The 17,500-nt window shown below is 33.3% G+C and overlaps 1 protein-coding gene across 3 annotated transcripts in view; it reads right to left on the reverse strand.

Moving 5' to 3' along the window:
* LOC106874384 (glutamate receptor ionotropic, kainate 2) overlaps positions 1–17,500 on the reverse strand; it is a 952,973-nt gene that overhangs the window by 151,879 nt on the left and 783,594 nt on the right. For all 3 annotated transcript variants that reach the window (XM_089347990.1, XM_089347991.1, XM_089347992.1), the window contains one exon: positions 6,124–6,237. In XM_089347990.1, the coding sequence (XP_089204116.1) occupies positions 6,124–6,237 (114 nt within the window). The remainder of the gene's footprint in view (positions 1–6,123; positions 6,238–17,500) is intronic.

A 17,500-nucleotide genomic window follows, 5' to 3' on the forward strand; every position in this document is an offset into this window, starting at 1 on the left:
TCCAATGAAATACATGACGTTACCACAATACCACAAATATTAACTAGACTTGGGTAAAAGCGATTAATTTTACTCTAGTATATGGTATTTATGTTATAAATAACCTGAGATGAAAGGCAAATTTGACGCTGGTTTTATTTGAAAACAGAAAGATCAGTGACAAATCTTAAGACATTTAAAAGGGATAACAATAAAATTCTTTAGTCATGAAATTTAGTGTTTCTGCTATGCCGAAGATAAACAAATCACAACCGTGCATAAGTTGATAATACCATCGACAGTTATTCATGCATAACTCTATCGCTTTTCTCTCTTCCTCCCTTCTCTGTCTATCTCTCTATATATGCATATACACACATATATGTGTGTATATGTGTATGAATATATATATATATATATATATATATATATATATATATATATAATAGACAGTTAGGTCGATAGATAGACATTGTAAGAATTACATTTATTCAGAAAAATCTCCTGAAAATCTCAGAGGAATTATCCTTCTTCTACTTGATATTTATAAGTGTTTAACTTAGAAATAAAATAAATAAACTAACTGATTAAATATCGATAAATCTAAAGGAGATACTGAGCAAGAAAGAATAAAAAAAAAAAAGAAATACAGACAGAGAGAAGGAAAAAATGGTGGAAGTAAATTTAAGATGTGAAGCAATTACAAAGGGTTAAAATCTAAATTTGAGTTTCCTTACAAATTATTTTCACTAGGTTGATATATCAATATTTACGTGCCCTCTAGTGGAGTGTTGAAATTTTGGGCAACAGTGGAAGCCATATTTTATGAAATTGCTTTTCAAGTTATCAATGCTACAATTTCAAAATTTGTAGCTAATATTTAATGTCTACCACAATGTGGTATATTAGGATGGGTCTTTTAATATCTTGTACAATGGACATAGTTTTTAATTATTTTGGATAACGCAAATTATCATAGATATGTATTTAATTTTGTTAAATATTAGATAGTTTTACATTCTCTATTCTAAAAGTAGTACTTGTTTTAATATCCTTCCGTTGTACAATTAGAGTTAATTTAGACTTACATCAACATAAAATTGGTTTGGTTTCAATTTTGCAAGCCATGAATATGAGTGAAAATGATCAAGCAGATGAAAATTTTGGAAGCCATACATTAAACATTGTCTGTAGGCAACATAGTACACTACCAACAAACTAACGAGTCTGGAAAATTTTCCTGTATCTAAACCCACACACATGATTTATTCAAAATTGTCACTTACATTACACTTAATGTTGCGTCTCTCAAAATAAATGCATTCAATGTCTAGTCGTTTAGTTCTTGGTATTATGTCAAAATAAGTAAATATATTTCGAGGACTATATGTCTGCCGAAATAGACGTGGCCAGATGAAAATTGCTTTTAGAGGTCTGAATTACTTGTCTTTCTGGGTACTGCTTGAGTATTTCTATGGAAGGATAAGCTATTATTATTTCCTCAGTTTTATATAACTGCAGCTATCTCTTGTTGGAATGCATAGATAACGTTGGTTTTCGTGAGATCTCATCGCTTAAGAGTCATTTGGCACAGACGGTGTACGTGGTTGCTGGTGTATCTTTATGTGCATCTGACAATACTCTGAAGTAAAACAGTGCAGTGAGCGGTAACTTTTGATACTCTACATTCAAAAAAAATCACACACACACACACACACACATACATGTATGTATATTGACTATCCTTAATGGAATAAAAATTTAGGTGGGGATAAAAAGACGAAATAAATATTAAAAAGTAAATATCAAATATTGGAATATTACACATGGGTCGTAGTGAAGAGACAGATAGAGATCGCTCAATACTCCCATAATACAATACATTCTCTCAAGTCTGCGATACCCGGCTCTCTTCCCGAATTTTATAAAAATCATCTGTTTTGGTATGTCAACCATTCCGATCCCGATTTGAAATAGTCATAGAAGCTAACAGTGGATTCATCGACTGAATGTTATTAAAGTTTATTTGTAGCAATTTGTATCCAAATACCTCTTTTATTAGATGAGCTGTGTGTCTTTCTTGAAATTCATGCAAATGAAAAGACAGAAATAAAGCAATTAAAATGATTTTAAACACTCTGCAAATCTTTTCTTTGCAAACCCTGCAATTTCACAATCTCGACAAACTTTTGTATTCCCATTACTCTTTTCACATCTACCAGATCTACACTGTGGATAACATGGAATTATGACACAGAAAACATGGAAACATGACATAGAAAACGATTTTAATTTTGCTATGCTACCTGTATCTTTCGTCCAGTGTCCAGAAATCAGCTTTCTACGATTGGATTATTTAGTTGTTTATCTAGGTTCTATACATTGTCTATAATTTTTCATATACTGATGAATTTTCATTCCAGAACGAGGTTCTTAGCGAGTAACCCTCTGTAAATCAACAATTTATGTTCATTTTTGTGTCCTTTGTTTTGCATTTTGATTTTGCCGTTGTTCGTTCACGCACCCACAGTTTGTGAAAAACACAAATATTCTTCTTCGCATACATCAAAACTAATTAATGTAGTCTTCGGAGTTTGAAATTTGCTACCTCAAATTTTACAAATTGATTATGTAATAATTCTTCATAATATATTAATTACACATCAAAGGATATTCATAGGACGACAATTGAATGTTTCCCCTCTATGTTCAACAAAGAATACAGGAGTGTAACAATTTCAGCGCTCGAGTGTATCTTAAAACATTAAGAATTGATACTTCATGAACAATGTTTGTGTCTATGTATGTATGTATGTATGTATGTATGTATCTATCTATCTATATATCTATCTATCTATCTATCTGTCTATCTATCTATCTATCTATCTATGTCATTGTTTAGTTTTATTTCAAGATTTCTTGCCAATATAGAAAGAACCAATTTCTAACGTAGATCCAAGGCTCCTTCATTAGAATTTCAACAACAGGGTATTTTTGCTTGTATGTTTATGTGCAGATTTGTATGCTTTCTTTTATGTATGTATTCTCATAGATATTGTTGCCTATCTAGATATGCTCATATATATTTCAATGATAAACTTCTGGAAAGTTTTACACATTTTTACAGTTCCAATGATGGATTGGAAAAGCAGTCTTCCAATTAGCTTTCCCCTTTCTGGTTTTGAGAAGCCTGATTTCTCAAGATTGGTATTTAGACAATGTGTTACATATCCTAGGGCCCCAATAATTACAGGTGTAAACCAGAACTTGTAATCTAGATAGAGTAACTTCAGATATTTCAATAGTTCAGGGGAGGTATCCTCTTTTTCACTGATCTTCAGCTTTATGTTAACATCCGTTGGGCAGCTAATTTCCAAAACTGCACAGTTTCTCTTCTCTATCTCAAATCATGAAATCAAGTCTGTTGTGCTTACATTTTATTGCGGTCTTCGCTGGTACATTACACCAGTATTCCTTTTCATTGCGTGTGGCTGTGGCGTCTACTACATTATGGGTTTTTATTTCTTTGTCCTCGGCATGATCCTTCCGACGGATCTCATTATAGAGTGTCCTAACTACAACGTCATATCTTATCGGTAGATAATACCGTGATGACATTTTCGGACAACTGCTTATGATGTGTGAACTCCACAAAGTCTGATCGTTTGTCACATTTTACTGCTTTTCCCGCATCTCTATCCCTTTTGTGAATCAGGTACTGGTTGATATTTCCTGGTCTTGGATTGCAAACACATATCCTTCCAAGTGGGAGGTAGTTATCCGGCTATTCAGCCATGATAAACTGCTATCCATGCATAGTCTTCTGTTCATATAGGCTCGTCCTTTCATCTGATGATACGTTGCGGTAGAGTCGAGAAACTTCTATGGGCATGTATTCTAGCTTATCAGACAAAGAGTGTTACTCAAGGAGCTGCCTTCGAAGTCTTATGATGTTATCTGCCACGTGTTTTCAAACGTGTCCAAGAGATGCACCTCGACGCTTGGTGGTTAACAGATGTTGCTGAAGGGATATGATGTGACATTAAAGGCATTTTAGATCGATGTTAAGCCTCTGTCGCTTTGTATACGTTTTAGGTAGAGGCGGTCTACGTCACTGTTTATGTGGAAATTATTTGTGCTTGTTAGTATTTTTCGGTATTTCACATCAATGGCTCGGATCTCATCAAGCGTCCAATCAAGCAGCCTAAATGTTGGTATGAGTACTGGCACTGCAATCACATTGTGGGCCACTGTTTTATTGAATGTAGAGAGGTCTGAGGTCCAAATTTTCTTTAATCATCTGTAATAGTCTTTAGTGATACGTGGTTTTGGTAAAGGTGCCATTGTAAGTTATATTTTCATGTATGTATGTATGTATGTATGTATGTGCGTATGTATGTATGTGCGTATGTGTGTGCCTATGTAGGTATGTATGTGCGTATGTATGTAATTATATATAATGTGTTTGTCAGGAAGCATTTTCAATAAGTGATATCGCATTTTGAAAAGAAAATTTAGAATCATTCGGTAATTGCACAATAATTTCAGCTCTGCAAGGTTTGATATTCATTCCTCCGTGTCTCTATTAATAGTGTTTCCATAGAACGAACCCCGCACTAATTACTTCATAATCACTGTTTAATCACCAATCTTTGATTAATCAGTTTATCATTTTCATAATCATGTAATGTCTTTCATAATCATGTAATGTCTTTATATAAGTTACACATCAAAAGAGAGAATTGTATGATTGTTTTTTTTTTTATTATTAATTTAGTACTGATATTAACTGAAGCCTTTTGAAACATTTCTGATGTCCACTAGCCCGAAATCTATAGATTCTTATTGTAATTCTGTATGAATAAGGCATCACCTCTTTTCTCGCTGATCTCCATACCCTAGGTGCAATATTTCTGATGTATTGATTTACTTTCTAAATACGAATAACTTTCTGTATATTCCTTTTGATCTTCTATTTCTTCTAAATGTGTGTTAAATGAGCCAACGATGAAATTTCTTGGCTAGAAATCGCTCGACAGGCTAGAAATAGCTAACAATTTTAACGAAAATTACATAGTACTACTTCAAAAGGTGAGGGACGCATTGGGTAATGTGCTCCTGGATACTCTAAACCTGACAAGAACTCATGGTCAAAGACAAAATCAATATATTCATAGGTTTAGTTTGTCAAGTTTGAGCTGGTTTTAAACAAAAATAACATCAGAATGAGCAACGTGGTGGTATGATTATACATTTCGATAACATAAACATAACTTCCGTGATGTCCATAGGAGTTAACTATGGTCTCGGTCACTCAGCTGAAGTTTGTGTATACATTTTAAGTACAACTATTATAGTTTATGTTAAATTTTGTAAAAAGAAAAAAAGTTATACATGTTGATAAACAAATGAGTAGATGGCAATATTGGTATTGCTAAAAGCCACACACACGCAACACACACACACACACACACACACACACACACACACACACACACACACACACACACACAACATACATACATGTGTGGGGGCGTGTGTGCGTGTCTATATAAGAAAATATATAAGGATATGGGGAAGAGAGACTGGTTACAGCTAGTTAGATTGAATGTCATTCAAAATTATTCCATACGAATGTTCGAGGGTTTCCCTTACAGAGTTCGTCAAATGCCAGAAAGAAACTGCTGCTAAATCTGGAACGTACGTCGAACTAACTTAAGCGAAGAGATTTATTATGAGTATCTAGATATATTTTGTATGAAAGATATCAGAGAAAAGTGTGCAATAGTTATTGCCATTACTCTCTTTATTACAAATCTCACTACTAAGAGACTTGGGTAGAAATAGACATGACTAACCACAAAAGGACTCTCGGGTAAATTAGACCTAGATATAGATATAGGTACGATACACATACATATATATATTATAATATCAATATATGTCTAATATATTTACAACGAATTGAATAGAAAATTTAATCCATTGTCTTTATTAACATTTCTAATTACCCCATGGAACGAAATTACATTTTTGCAAACATTTGAAACAGTTCCCCAGTCTGAAAATAACTATATCCTTTGTCATTTGTCCTTCCAGTAGGTGATAATAAAAACAAAATATATATGAATATATAGTGCTTACCAAAAGTGTTACCACTGTGAGGGTATGATTTGCAAGAGACTCTGCAATTTTCCTCTGGCTCAAAACGTAATTTTTGGTTATATTAATGCCAGAAAGAGAATTCCATATGCCTATCTGAAATGATAGAGAAAACAAATACAAAATATAAAATACAATAAGACAAAAGCCATATGCAGTTACATTATTACTTTTCAAGTAATATATTAGTCGCTAAATAGAGTTTTTGTTTAATGGGTCAGCAATTAGAGAAGTCTATGATACAACCATGTTTTCTTATCTCTGACTTGATTGTCAAATTTTCATCCAAGCTTATTCTCTGCTATCGATTCATTTGAATGATATGAAATCACTTGGAGACGACAAGAAACAATTGGTTGGTATCTTGTGGAAAAGTTTCAGGCACAAAGAATATGAATAAGGTTTGGAAATCCCTGATACGGTAGTGTTATCGTGTAAAATTGAGGTCTCAAAATACACTCTACATAATATAAACAGCTGGGCCAGTCGAAGGTAAACGATGAGTGAAGAAACTGTTCTGTACGTACTCCTCCATTGGTTCAGCATTGCTACCTCGTGAAGAATTTTGAGGGAGTCAATCCTTTACAAGGTATGTGCTTCGTCAACTGAAACAGTATATGGTGTATCAAGTGTTTAAGAAAAAGCAAAGAACTGTCCTGACATTCTCCGTAGCTATTACCTGCATCAGTCTAGATAATTAGAAAATCCGTGAAAATCAAAATAAATGTATAAAAAGACGGAATCCCACATGAAGTAGCGCCCACTCTCTTGGATTACTTGAATCATATGGTAATAGGGAACAACCGTGGTATACAGTAAATAATGATAACCTAGAGGAGAACAAAATGAACACTGCACAAATAGAAGAAAGGAGATTAGGCTATCAGGACTGCCAGAAGGCTCCATAGTTGTTGAAAACCATACCAACAGATAAGCAACGAAAAATAGATGCACTATTAAGAGGCTAGTAGTCGAATTTACGCTTCGAAGTCTCCCCAAAATGCTTATGTCAAGCGGTAGAATCATATCTGGCGAGGTAATGAAAGCGAGGTAATGAAATCTGTGGTATTGAGCTGAATCTTTGCTATAGTACATCTTTTATACCAAGACAAACATGTACATAACACTTCGGACGGCATGTGAACTACTGCCTGTTACTGCATCAGCTCATATCATTATTATTATTATTATTATTATTATTATTATTATTATTATTATTATTATTATTATTGTTGTTATTATTATTATTATTATTATTATTATTAGTAGTAGTAGTAGTATTAGTAGTAGTATTAGTAGTAGTAGTAGTAGTAGTTACGGAAACTAACAACCGTTAGAGTGTCGGAAAAACGCCTTGTGTTAATTGTTCCACCTCGTAGCATCCCCTTGATGTTCACTTTCACTTACATCTTCTGGGGGTATATAATATAAAATATAGGGTTTGAGATCATCGACCACTTCCTCACCTGAAAATCTGCTGGCATGGTGTCTAAATCATTATCATGTTTTATATCATCAAGCATTATCAACCTTTACTTCACCTGTTTTCAGTAATGAACATCATCACGATCTAGAATTTAGCAATCGTTGAATTTAAATTTTACAATTTGTGAGCGCACCTGCTATTTGTCATTCGTTAATTACGGTTATTGGTGAATCTTCCACAGCACATCAATAACGTAAACAAAGGTGTGTTGTGCGTACTTGTGATATATGAACAAATACAGGTATGTGGGTATGAATGCGTGCGCATGAAAATTTTTAAAGGCAATAAATCTCCGTCTACATTCCTGTTTAGAGAAAAACATATATTAAGAGTAATGAGACTTTAGTTGGCGTATATCGAGGTAGAGTTCAACGTAAACGAACGTATGAACTCGTGCTTACATTAACGGGATTAACTATTTATTTAGAGATTACGTGCGAAGCTGTGTATCTACATGATAATTCACATCAGCATAATACAAAACATGTTCATCATGTGATAATCTTATAATTTAAATTTTATCTTTCATATGTTTCACTCATTGGTCTGCACCAATACTGGGGCACCAACTTGCAAGTTTCAATGGAGTGCACACCGAACCCGTTTCTTATTTTTTAGCTTCTTAAGTATATATATATATATATGTATATGAGTGCACGCATTAGCACAAACACACATATGAGCGTCTATATTAATATGTATGTATGTGTCTCTATATATTCCACGGTTTGTGTATATGTGTGTGTGCGTGTGTATCTGTGTGAGTGTATCTGTGTGTGTATCTGTGTGTGTGTGAGTGTGTGTGTGTGTGTGTGTGTGTGTGTGTGTGTGTGTGTGTTTGTGTGTGTTTGTGTGTGCTTCTGCATTTGTCTAACATTGGAAAGATACTGGTGAAGGAGGAAATAATTGGGTGGGGAAATAACTGCAACACTGTAGATTTTCGAAAAAAATATCCCCTGGTTTCGAACATTTTGCACTGAGTCACAAGCATTTTCTCGTTACTAGTACTAATCACATTTATTCCCCGATTAGCATATAGATTAAAAGCTATATAAAATTTATGATTTACACTTCCAGGTTCTATAGTAAAGATTATTTAGTTTCTAACAACTATCAATATCATGCATATGATATAGCAAGTTGAGTCGATTAATCAAAAGGCGATGCAATATTAATAAATGCTAATATATTTCAGGTTAGTGGGTGGAAACTGAAAATATGACACAATTACTTGTAGGTGTATTAGGCTAGCACCTAAGAATGATAGCTGTTTCCACACCACACCGCATCACACCACCCCGCACACACTAGCACTGACCACTTTCCAGCACCCACACCATCATCCACACGCCCACACATGCACATATGCACACGTCACGGTCACCACCCCCCATCCACACGCTCATACACGCTCTCACAAACACATGCGCACATTTGTTTGGGGATTGTCACTACGTTATTGACTCCTCTTCTTACTAGCTCACTTGTCTGACCCTTCTGTCCAGCAGTCACCATAATAGATCTCGCTAGCCACTAAACCTTTTTTTTATTTTCTCTGTTTATCTCTGTATATCTTTCTGTTGTTTTCGTTGTTTTCGTAAATTCTCACTATATATACCCATATTCATATATATATATATATATATATATATATATATATATATATATATATATATATTTGACGTATATATATGTATATATATATATATATATATATATATATATATATATATATATATACATATATATATATATATTTGACGTATATATATGTATATATATATATATATATATATATATTTGACGTATATATATGTATATATATATATATATTTGACGTATATATATATATATATATATATATATATATATATATATATATATATATATATATATATTACACACACAAACACACACATGCATATGCATAAACAGAAGGATGAAATAAATATTGCCACCCACCTACAAATAATTTTCCCGTGTATTTGCTTTCCATACAAATTTACACTGGTATTTTAAAAAATCTAACTGAAATTTTCTTATGCAACATTTCCTAACGGTTTCTAAAATAATAACTACGTCCAAAACCTGCCTCGTATTATTTGCAGCAACTGCTAATGCGTTAGTAGTTCACTATAAAAATGCTATGTTTTCGAGATTAATTATCAGGAGGAAATGGCATAGTGCTGTCCCTTTGAAATAACTGAACGCTTAAGTGGTATGTCAACATACGCTTGAAATATAATACCATTAAGACGGTAAGCACTTTGCACTTTGTAAAATGGTTTATAGCTTATCTCCTTGTCTGACAATCTATCTGTTTCATTTCTCTAGCTTTCAATTAAATCTGAATACTAACATATTTTATTTATTGCTACTCCCTTGTTCCGATAATATACGCTTCAAATTATTTCCTTTCTTTCTCTCTTTCTTAGTTCCTTTCATCTCTGTCTGTCTGACTGTCTGTCTCTGTCTCATTAATAAAGTTTTCCTCATTGAAACCTTTGAAACTATTCTTTCATACTCCTTATTTTTTTCATACGCACGCACGCACACACACAAATACATACATATCAAAATATAATATATATATATATAAATATACACATATACATACACACATCGCGCACACATGATTACATAAATAATACATATAATATCGATGTATTGGTTACAGTTCAGCGTTCCATTTCTTGTATTTTATGTTGTAGGGAGAAGCTAGCTGTCAGAACACATGAACTTTTACACTCAAATCTTATTTGGAAATAAAAGTCTGTTTACATTGCGTTCAGGAAAATGACGTTTCCCGCCTTGTTTAATAGACATACAAACACATATAAACAAACACACACACTCACACTCACTCTACCACACATATAGGCGTGTGATTATATGTGTGTGCGGTCTTCTTAGCTGTGTGTTGTTACTGACGATGTTAGTGTCATTGCTCCTGTCAGTCTCATTTTTTTAATATCCTAGCTACGTGTAAGCGCTAGGCAATGTGGCATTTTGCCCGTTCGTTCATCTTATTGCTAAGATTTCATAATCACTGTATCGCTTAGCTTCCATGTTGTCAGAATTCTTTCTAAAGCACGGAATAATAGATTACATTAGAGTATAAGGCTACAGGCATGGCTAAGCTTGCATAACAATCTCTTTAAAACTGGCTTAGAAAGAACGAAAAGGACCACTCTTAGTCACTTCCCCCAGTTACCTGCTCCTCAGTGTGTAGTACACTTTCTTTAGTAAAATGTATCACATTGAATTTGCATTGCACAGTTATATGCAAGTGAATTAGCAAAGTTTCCCTATTGTGAGTTAGTCTTGACTACGACCTCTTAACTATTAAGATCCATTTTGATACAGAATCCTTAATATAGTTCACATCGTACAATGTGTTCCCAGTTTATTTGTCCAAAAAGCAATGTTTTACATACGTACTTATAATTTTCAGTCTACGCACTAACACATATACAGACATGCATAAACACGCACAGCCATGAGTGTCAAGGAATATACATACAATAATAAATATCTGTATAGAAATATGCATAAATATGTGCTGATATATTGTCAGATATGTTTGTAAGAATAATCAGATATATACTTGTACACATATATATAAAACAGTCAGAGAAATATATATCTACATGAATTACCGCACGTTTATACACACAGACACAGATACAGACACAGGCACATACACACATAGGTGGATGTATATGTCTGCACGGATATATATATATATATATACCATTTTGCTACGTCACATTACAAGTACTTCACCTCAATTTTGCGTGTGTAAGTAATATATATATATATATATATATATATATATATATATATATATATATATATATATATATATATATATATATATATATATATATATATATATATATATATATATATATTACTTACACACGCAAAATTGAGGTGAAGTACTTGTAATGTGACGTAGCAAAATGGTTAATATTTTGTTAATTGTCATTATAGGAACTCTAAACCTACTTCTGGATTTCAAGACATTCATTTGATTGCAGGCTTTGTCCGATAGACAACATCGATATATTGATGTGTTTGTTGATCTGAGATTTTCTCCATCTTCTGATAGTATAATATATATATGTGTGCGCGCGTGTGTGTGTGTGTGTGTGTGTGTGTGTGTGTGCGCGCGCGTATACGTAAATGTCGAACAATAAAAATGGGTGCTCAACATCGCGTTAGTGAATATAGTTTTTCTGTGAATTATGGCTGCCATTGGTTTTATGTTAAGAGAATTAGGAAAAAACCCTAGTGTCTTAACAATTCCTCCAGCCGATCTCATGGAGAAAAGTGTGCGCCGCCATTTTGGGAAGCACCTTTTAGAATTTGTGAAGGTTCTCGTGAATTTACGTAAATAAACAATGAATGAAAGGACGTTATTCTTAGGTGGCAATTTTTGAATGTTTGCCCCCTTGGATTTGTTGTGGTGTCAATTTGTTTCCATTATTTTGTTTTCGTTTTGTATGTGGTGGCCTTATACTTCTGTGCTGAGGTAGTTCATCATTGGGTACATTTCTTGTGTTTGTGGAGCTTGTGTGCTATGTGTATTCATATTTCATGTTCAGGAAATAGGCTATCTTGCTGGGATTACCGTGACAGATGATGGCTCTTCTATGAAATATTTGAGTGTAAAATATTGTTAGTATATGCAGGGGAGAAGTTTCCTTCCCTTATATTTTGGATGTTATTAGATTTTGTGTATCACACTGCCCTGTAGACAACAAGTGTCTCGAGAAAGAACCCGTTTACATGGCCAAGATTGCTGAGCCCAATGGAGTAGCAAAGACATGTATCAGAATGACGGGCAACTCGGTCAAGGAAAGAATGCTCAACATCTGGTGTCATTCACAGACAAACATGAAGAAGAACATGCAACATCCCTGTCAGAAATGATAACGAGCATTGAAAGAAGATGGAATATTCCATCTCCCGATAGAATGAAAAATTATTGCTAAAGCCAAAAAATACAGGGTACAGGGTATCAAATGTGAACTCTGCATTCCTGAAAAATTAAGCATCATACAATGAACTGATAACATTCTAAACTTTAGGGATGAAACCTTCTTCCCATGCATACACAAGTAATATTTTACTCTCAAATACTTCAAAGAAGAGCCACCATCTGCGACGGGAATCCCACCAGGAAAGTCCTTTTCTTAAACGTGAAATATGACACACTCAACACACAGAATAAATATTCCCCAGTGACTAACTATCTCACGAAATCCAGAACAAAAACAAAATTATGCAAACAAACTGACCACACAACAATTTACCCAAAAGACAAATCCGGGAGAGACAAACATTCAAAAATACATTGATTCATTGTTTTATTCACGCGAATTCACGAGAATCTTTGTGAACTAAAAGAGACTATGTTTTCCAAAATGGAGACGAAGACCTTTATCCATGTGGTCGGACTGAAAAATTAAGACACTAAGATATTTGGAACTTTTCTTAACATAAAATCAATGGTAGACATACTTCCCAAATAAGGGCGCAGGAGTGGCTGTGTGCTACGTAGCTTGCTTACAAACCACAGGGTTTCGGGTTCAGTCCCACTGCGTGGCACCTCGGGCAAGTGTCTTAGGCTCAGCCGATCAAGGCCCTGTGAGTGGATTTGGTATATATATATATATATATATATATATATATATATATATATATATATATATATATGCATATGTATATGTGTGTATGTGTTTGTATGTGTGTATGTTTGTTCCCTCCAACATCACTTGACAACCGATGCTGGTCTGTTTCCGAGAAAAGAGACAGTTAGAATAAGTACTAGGTTTAAAAGGAATAAGTCCTATCAAGAAGCCAGTGTGTAAAAACATTCATAAGGGAAATTTCTATTCCCAAGAATATAATTATTCGTTTATATTTATATGATGGGCATTACTACAGAAAAAAATAATAATGCCACACGCTGGACTTCTCAAAATAACCACATTTAGTACCGAATGCGAGGAAAAACAACCAAACAGAAGACGATACTTTCTTTTAAATAACTTAACTACGTATCGACCGAGGTATTCCCGCTTCTATGATGAAGATATATACAGATAAACTTCATTCCCTTTACGCTATCGGATACGTAGGGTGTTCGTTTTTGGTGAGGTGAGAATTCTGTTTATTTATATATATTTTTGGAACAATACTATGCTGACGAGCGAAATCTAGATTCATTCTAGTAATCGCGAAATCGGTCGATACATAGTTAAGCTATTTAAAAGAAAGTTGGTCGTCTTCTGTTTGCTTGTCTTTCCTCGCATTCGGTACTAAATGCGGTTATTTTGAGAAGTCCAGCGTGTGGTGTTATTATTTTTTTCTGTAGTAATGTCCATTATATAAATATAAACGAATATATATATATATATATATATATATATATATATATATATATATATATATATATATATATATAAAAATATATATATATATATATATATTTACTTGGAGAATGGAGCAACAAATACAAGAAAAAGCATTTTCGTTGGACTAGATAACCGTTGTTTTATTATGTGGAACTTGTGAAATGAGTCAGTGTGGAGGTTTAGGTTATGTAATGAGTCATTTTATATATTATGTCTTAGTCACTTACGTACGTTTCGATGCAGCCAGTAGTTTGGCCGATCTCTTCAGAGTGTTGAAGGATATATTCGAAAAAACGATAGCGCCACACAACAACACACATACATAGACACCCCTCATAACCTATGTGGCTGTAGAGATAGGAACAAATGCAATTTCTCCAATAGGTTCAAGACAGATAATATAGTTTACCAATGTCATGTACAAACAAATAGCCACACTAAATCTTATATTGGGGGAACGACTAACCAAATACCTTTAAGATATAATGAGCACCTTGCGAGTTTTAAAAACAGAAATAAGGCAAATTCTACAGGGCTTAGTAGGTATATCTGGGAACTAAACGACAATAAGATAGAATATAAACTAAAGTGGCGCATGCTAAAAGTAGCTAATTCCTATAACCCAACTAACAGACGGTGCAATCTCTGTGTAACAGAATGGCTCGAAATCCTAACAGCTAAGAACGAATTATTAAACAGGCGATATGAATCTAGTCTAATCTGTCTTCACGCTACTAAATACTCATTCTCTAAGTATAATTAAATATATAATACATTACACCTCCTAAGCAAAACTAAATATGTATAAAATAGCTTTACTTCTAAGTAGATATGAATAAGACAAAAGTTAGCCCCCTTTTCACCTAAATTTAGGGTTGCTTCCCTGTACTAACACCGCCGGTGCTATAAAAACACAGCGCATCCAGCAATCACAAACACCACGTGGAGATGCATTTGACTAAAACTGGAACATTGTTCTTAAATAGCACCCACCCTATATCCCCTTACAAGAAGACCAACGCAACAACTAAAACGTAAGGCTCTATTTACCTATCACCACTATCACACCATCACATATATTACACCCAATAATTACTTCTCCTACATCTCGAACACCACAGACTTCGAATATACCCTTCAACACTCTGAAGAGATCGGCCAAACTACTGGCTGCATCGAAACGTACGTAAGTGACATAATATACAAGACATAATATACAAAATGACTCATTACATAACCTAAACCTCCACGCTGACTCATTTCACAAGTTCCACATAATAAAACAACGGCCATCTAGTCCAACGAAAATGCTTTTTCTTGTATTTGTTGCTCCATTCTCCAAGTAAATACATAAACTACGGTTTAAGCAACATATTACCTGCCTCTGGACGCCCTCTTCCCAAGACGGTACCCATACAGGTGATCCCCAGGAGTGCCTCCGGATTTAAACACCTTCTGGTTGCTTGGATGCTTCAGACTACCCCTGAAGGATCGAGGCAAACCTACCACTTACCTATATATATATATATATATATATATATATATATATAGTACAATTCGTAAATTCTTATTTGATACATATATACCGAAACTTAGTATCATAATAAAGCTAAATCCAGTTCATATCGAGTGATTAACTGGTTTACACAAATACAAAATAAGGATTAAACTAAATTTATCCAAATAGATATTTCATATTACTATGCTTCTATAAACCCCAAAACTACATAATAAGGCACTGATGTTTGCAAAGAAAAATTCAGAAATAACTAACGATGAGATAGATGTAATTTTAGCGGCTAGAAAATCTATCATTAAATTTGGGTATGCATATTGGACTAGAAAGGATAGATCGTATATGTTTGACTGAACTATGGGTTCTACGGATTCGACACGAGTTTCTGATTTAGTAGGAATTAATGTATTGTTTTCTCTGAATAAGGAATTCCCTGAAATAGCAGGAGATTCATATAGGGATCATATGTTTTTTTCAATTGTAAGCACATCTAGCAGAATGTTAGAAAAATAAAGTTTTTAGAATCCTTAAAAATATAGGTCTATCTATAACAATAGAAAATGAGCATGACTCTCTTAATTTCTTAGATGCTACGTTGAAGATTAAAAAAATAATTTATAATACCTTTCAGAAACCGAATGTAAATATAAAGGTATAAATATCGGAAGTCAGTAACGCACACACTAATAAAGAACATTTCGTGTATAATAACTAAATTATCATCCAACGAGAATATTTTCGAACTTAATGAAGACTACTTAGCACTTAGGGAAGCGGGATATAAGGATAAAATAAAGTTTAATAAGTCAACTAACGAATCTGATTTAAAGAGTAATTTTAATCATGCAGATCTGAAATCTAATACGATAAGCAAGTCAACTTATAAGAAAGGTAGTAATGGGGATTTAAAATCAAATATAGAATTTGGTAAAGCAACAAGTGTAGGTGATTTTAATAGGGAAAATAAGCAATTATAATTCAAACAAAAGTAAAAATCGAAAGATTGTTGATAACCGGGTTAAGAATTTTTATACTGCTAATAGAAATGAGGATGTAATATTCTCTAATAAAATCTCAAATTCTTTGAATATGAAATCAACTAAAAGATTTAAAGAAAAGAAAATAAGCGCTAACTTTAATATGAATAGAAATCAGAGAATACTTACTCTTTCGAACACCAAAATTATGAGCTTGACTCGAAGAATGCTTTATGGTTAATGATTCCATTAAGTAAACAGGTAAACTACAATTTTTCCAATTTGTTTAATATAGGAATTCAAAAATATTTTCCAAGCAATCACAAACATTATAAAAAATTTAATAGACGTAAGATTATATTGGCTTTTGGTTTTAGCAAAAATATTGCACAAATTATAGCAACACATAATGTGAAAAATAATATCGAAATTTAAAAAAAAGCGATTATAGTCTGAATAGCGTAGTAAATATTAAACATAATAAAGTCAAACAGAAAAAAAAAGAAATCAAATAGAAGGAACACTAGGAATTTAAATGTCGTGGGAAGAGAAACAACCCAATTTAACATAGTTAATAACGTCAAATTCAGCTAGAATTAGAAGAAAGTTAACATTATCTGAAGGAGTAAAAAGTAATAAAGTACTAGGAGGATATAGATTTAATTCTAAAATGAATGATAAAATTAAATCTAAATCTAAGAGAAATATAAAAGATCATTTTTGCCATTGTTCTAAACGGAAACCTTGTTATGTGGAAAATAAGAGTACGGATACATATGCAATATATCTATGTAAATTTACATCTGAGGGTACGGAATTCTTTTACATCGGTGGGACATAAGTATTTTCAAGGGGAGACTGGGAAATCATTTGAGTTCATTTAAAGACAAAATTAAAAGGTTTCAAACGAGTCTTAGCAAATTAATCTGGTCTTTTAAGGACAGTAACAAAGATT

Source organism: Octopus bimaculoides, chromosome 2 (assembly GCF_046866305.1).
Source record: "Octopus bimaculoides isolate indiv1 chromosome 2, ASM4686630v1, whole genome shotgun sequence".
Taxonomy (NCBI): Eukaryota; Metazoa; Mollusca; class Cephalopoda; order Octopoda; family Octopodidae; genus Octopus; species Octopus bimaculoides.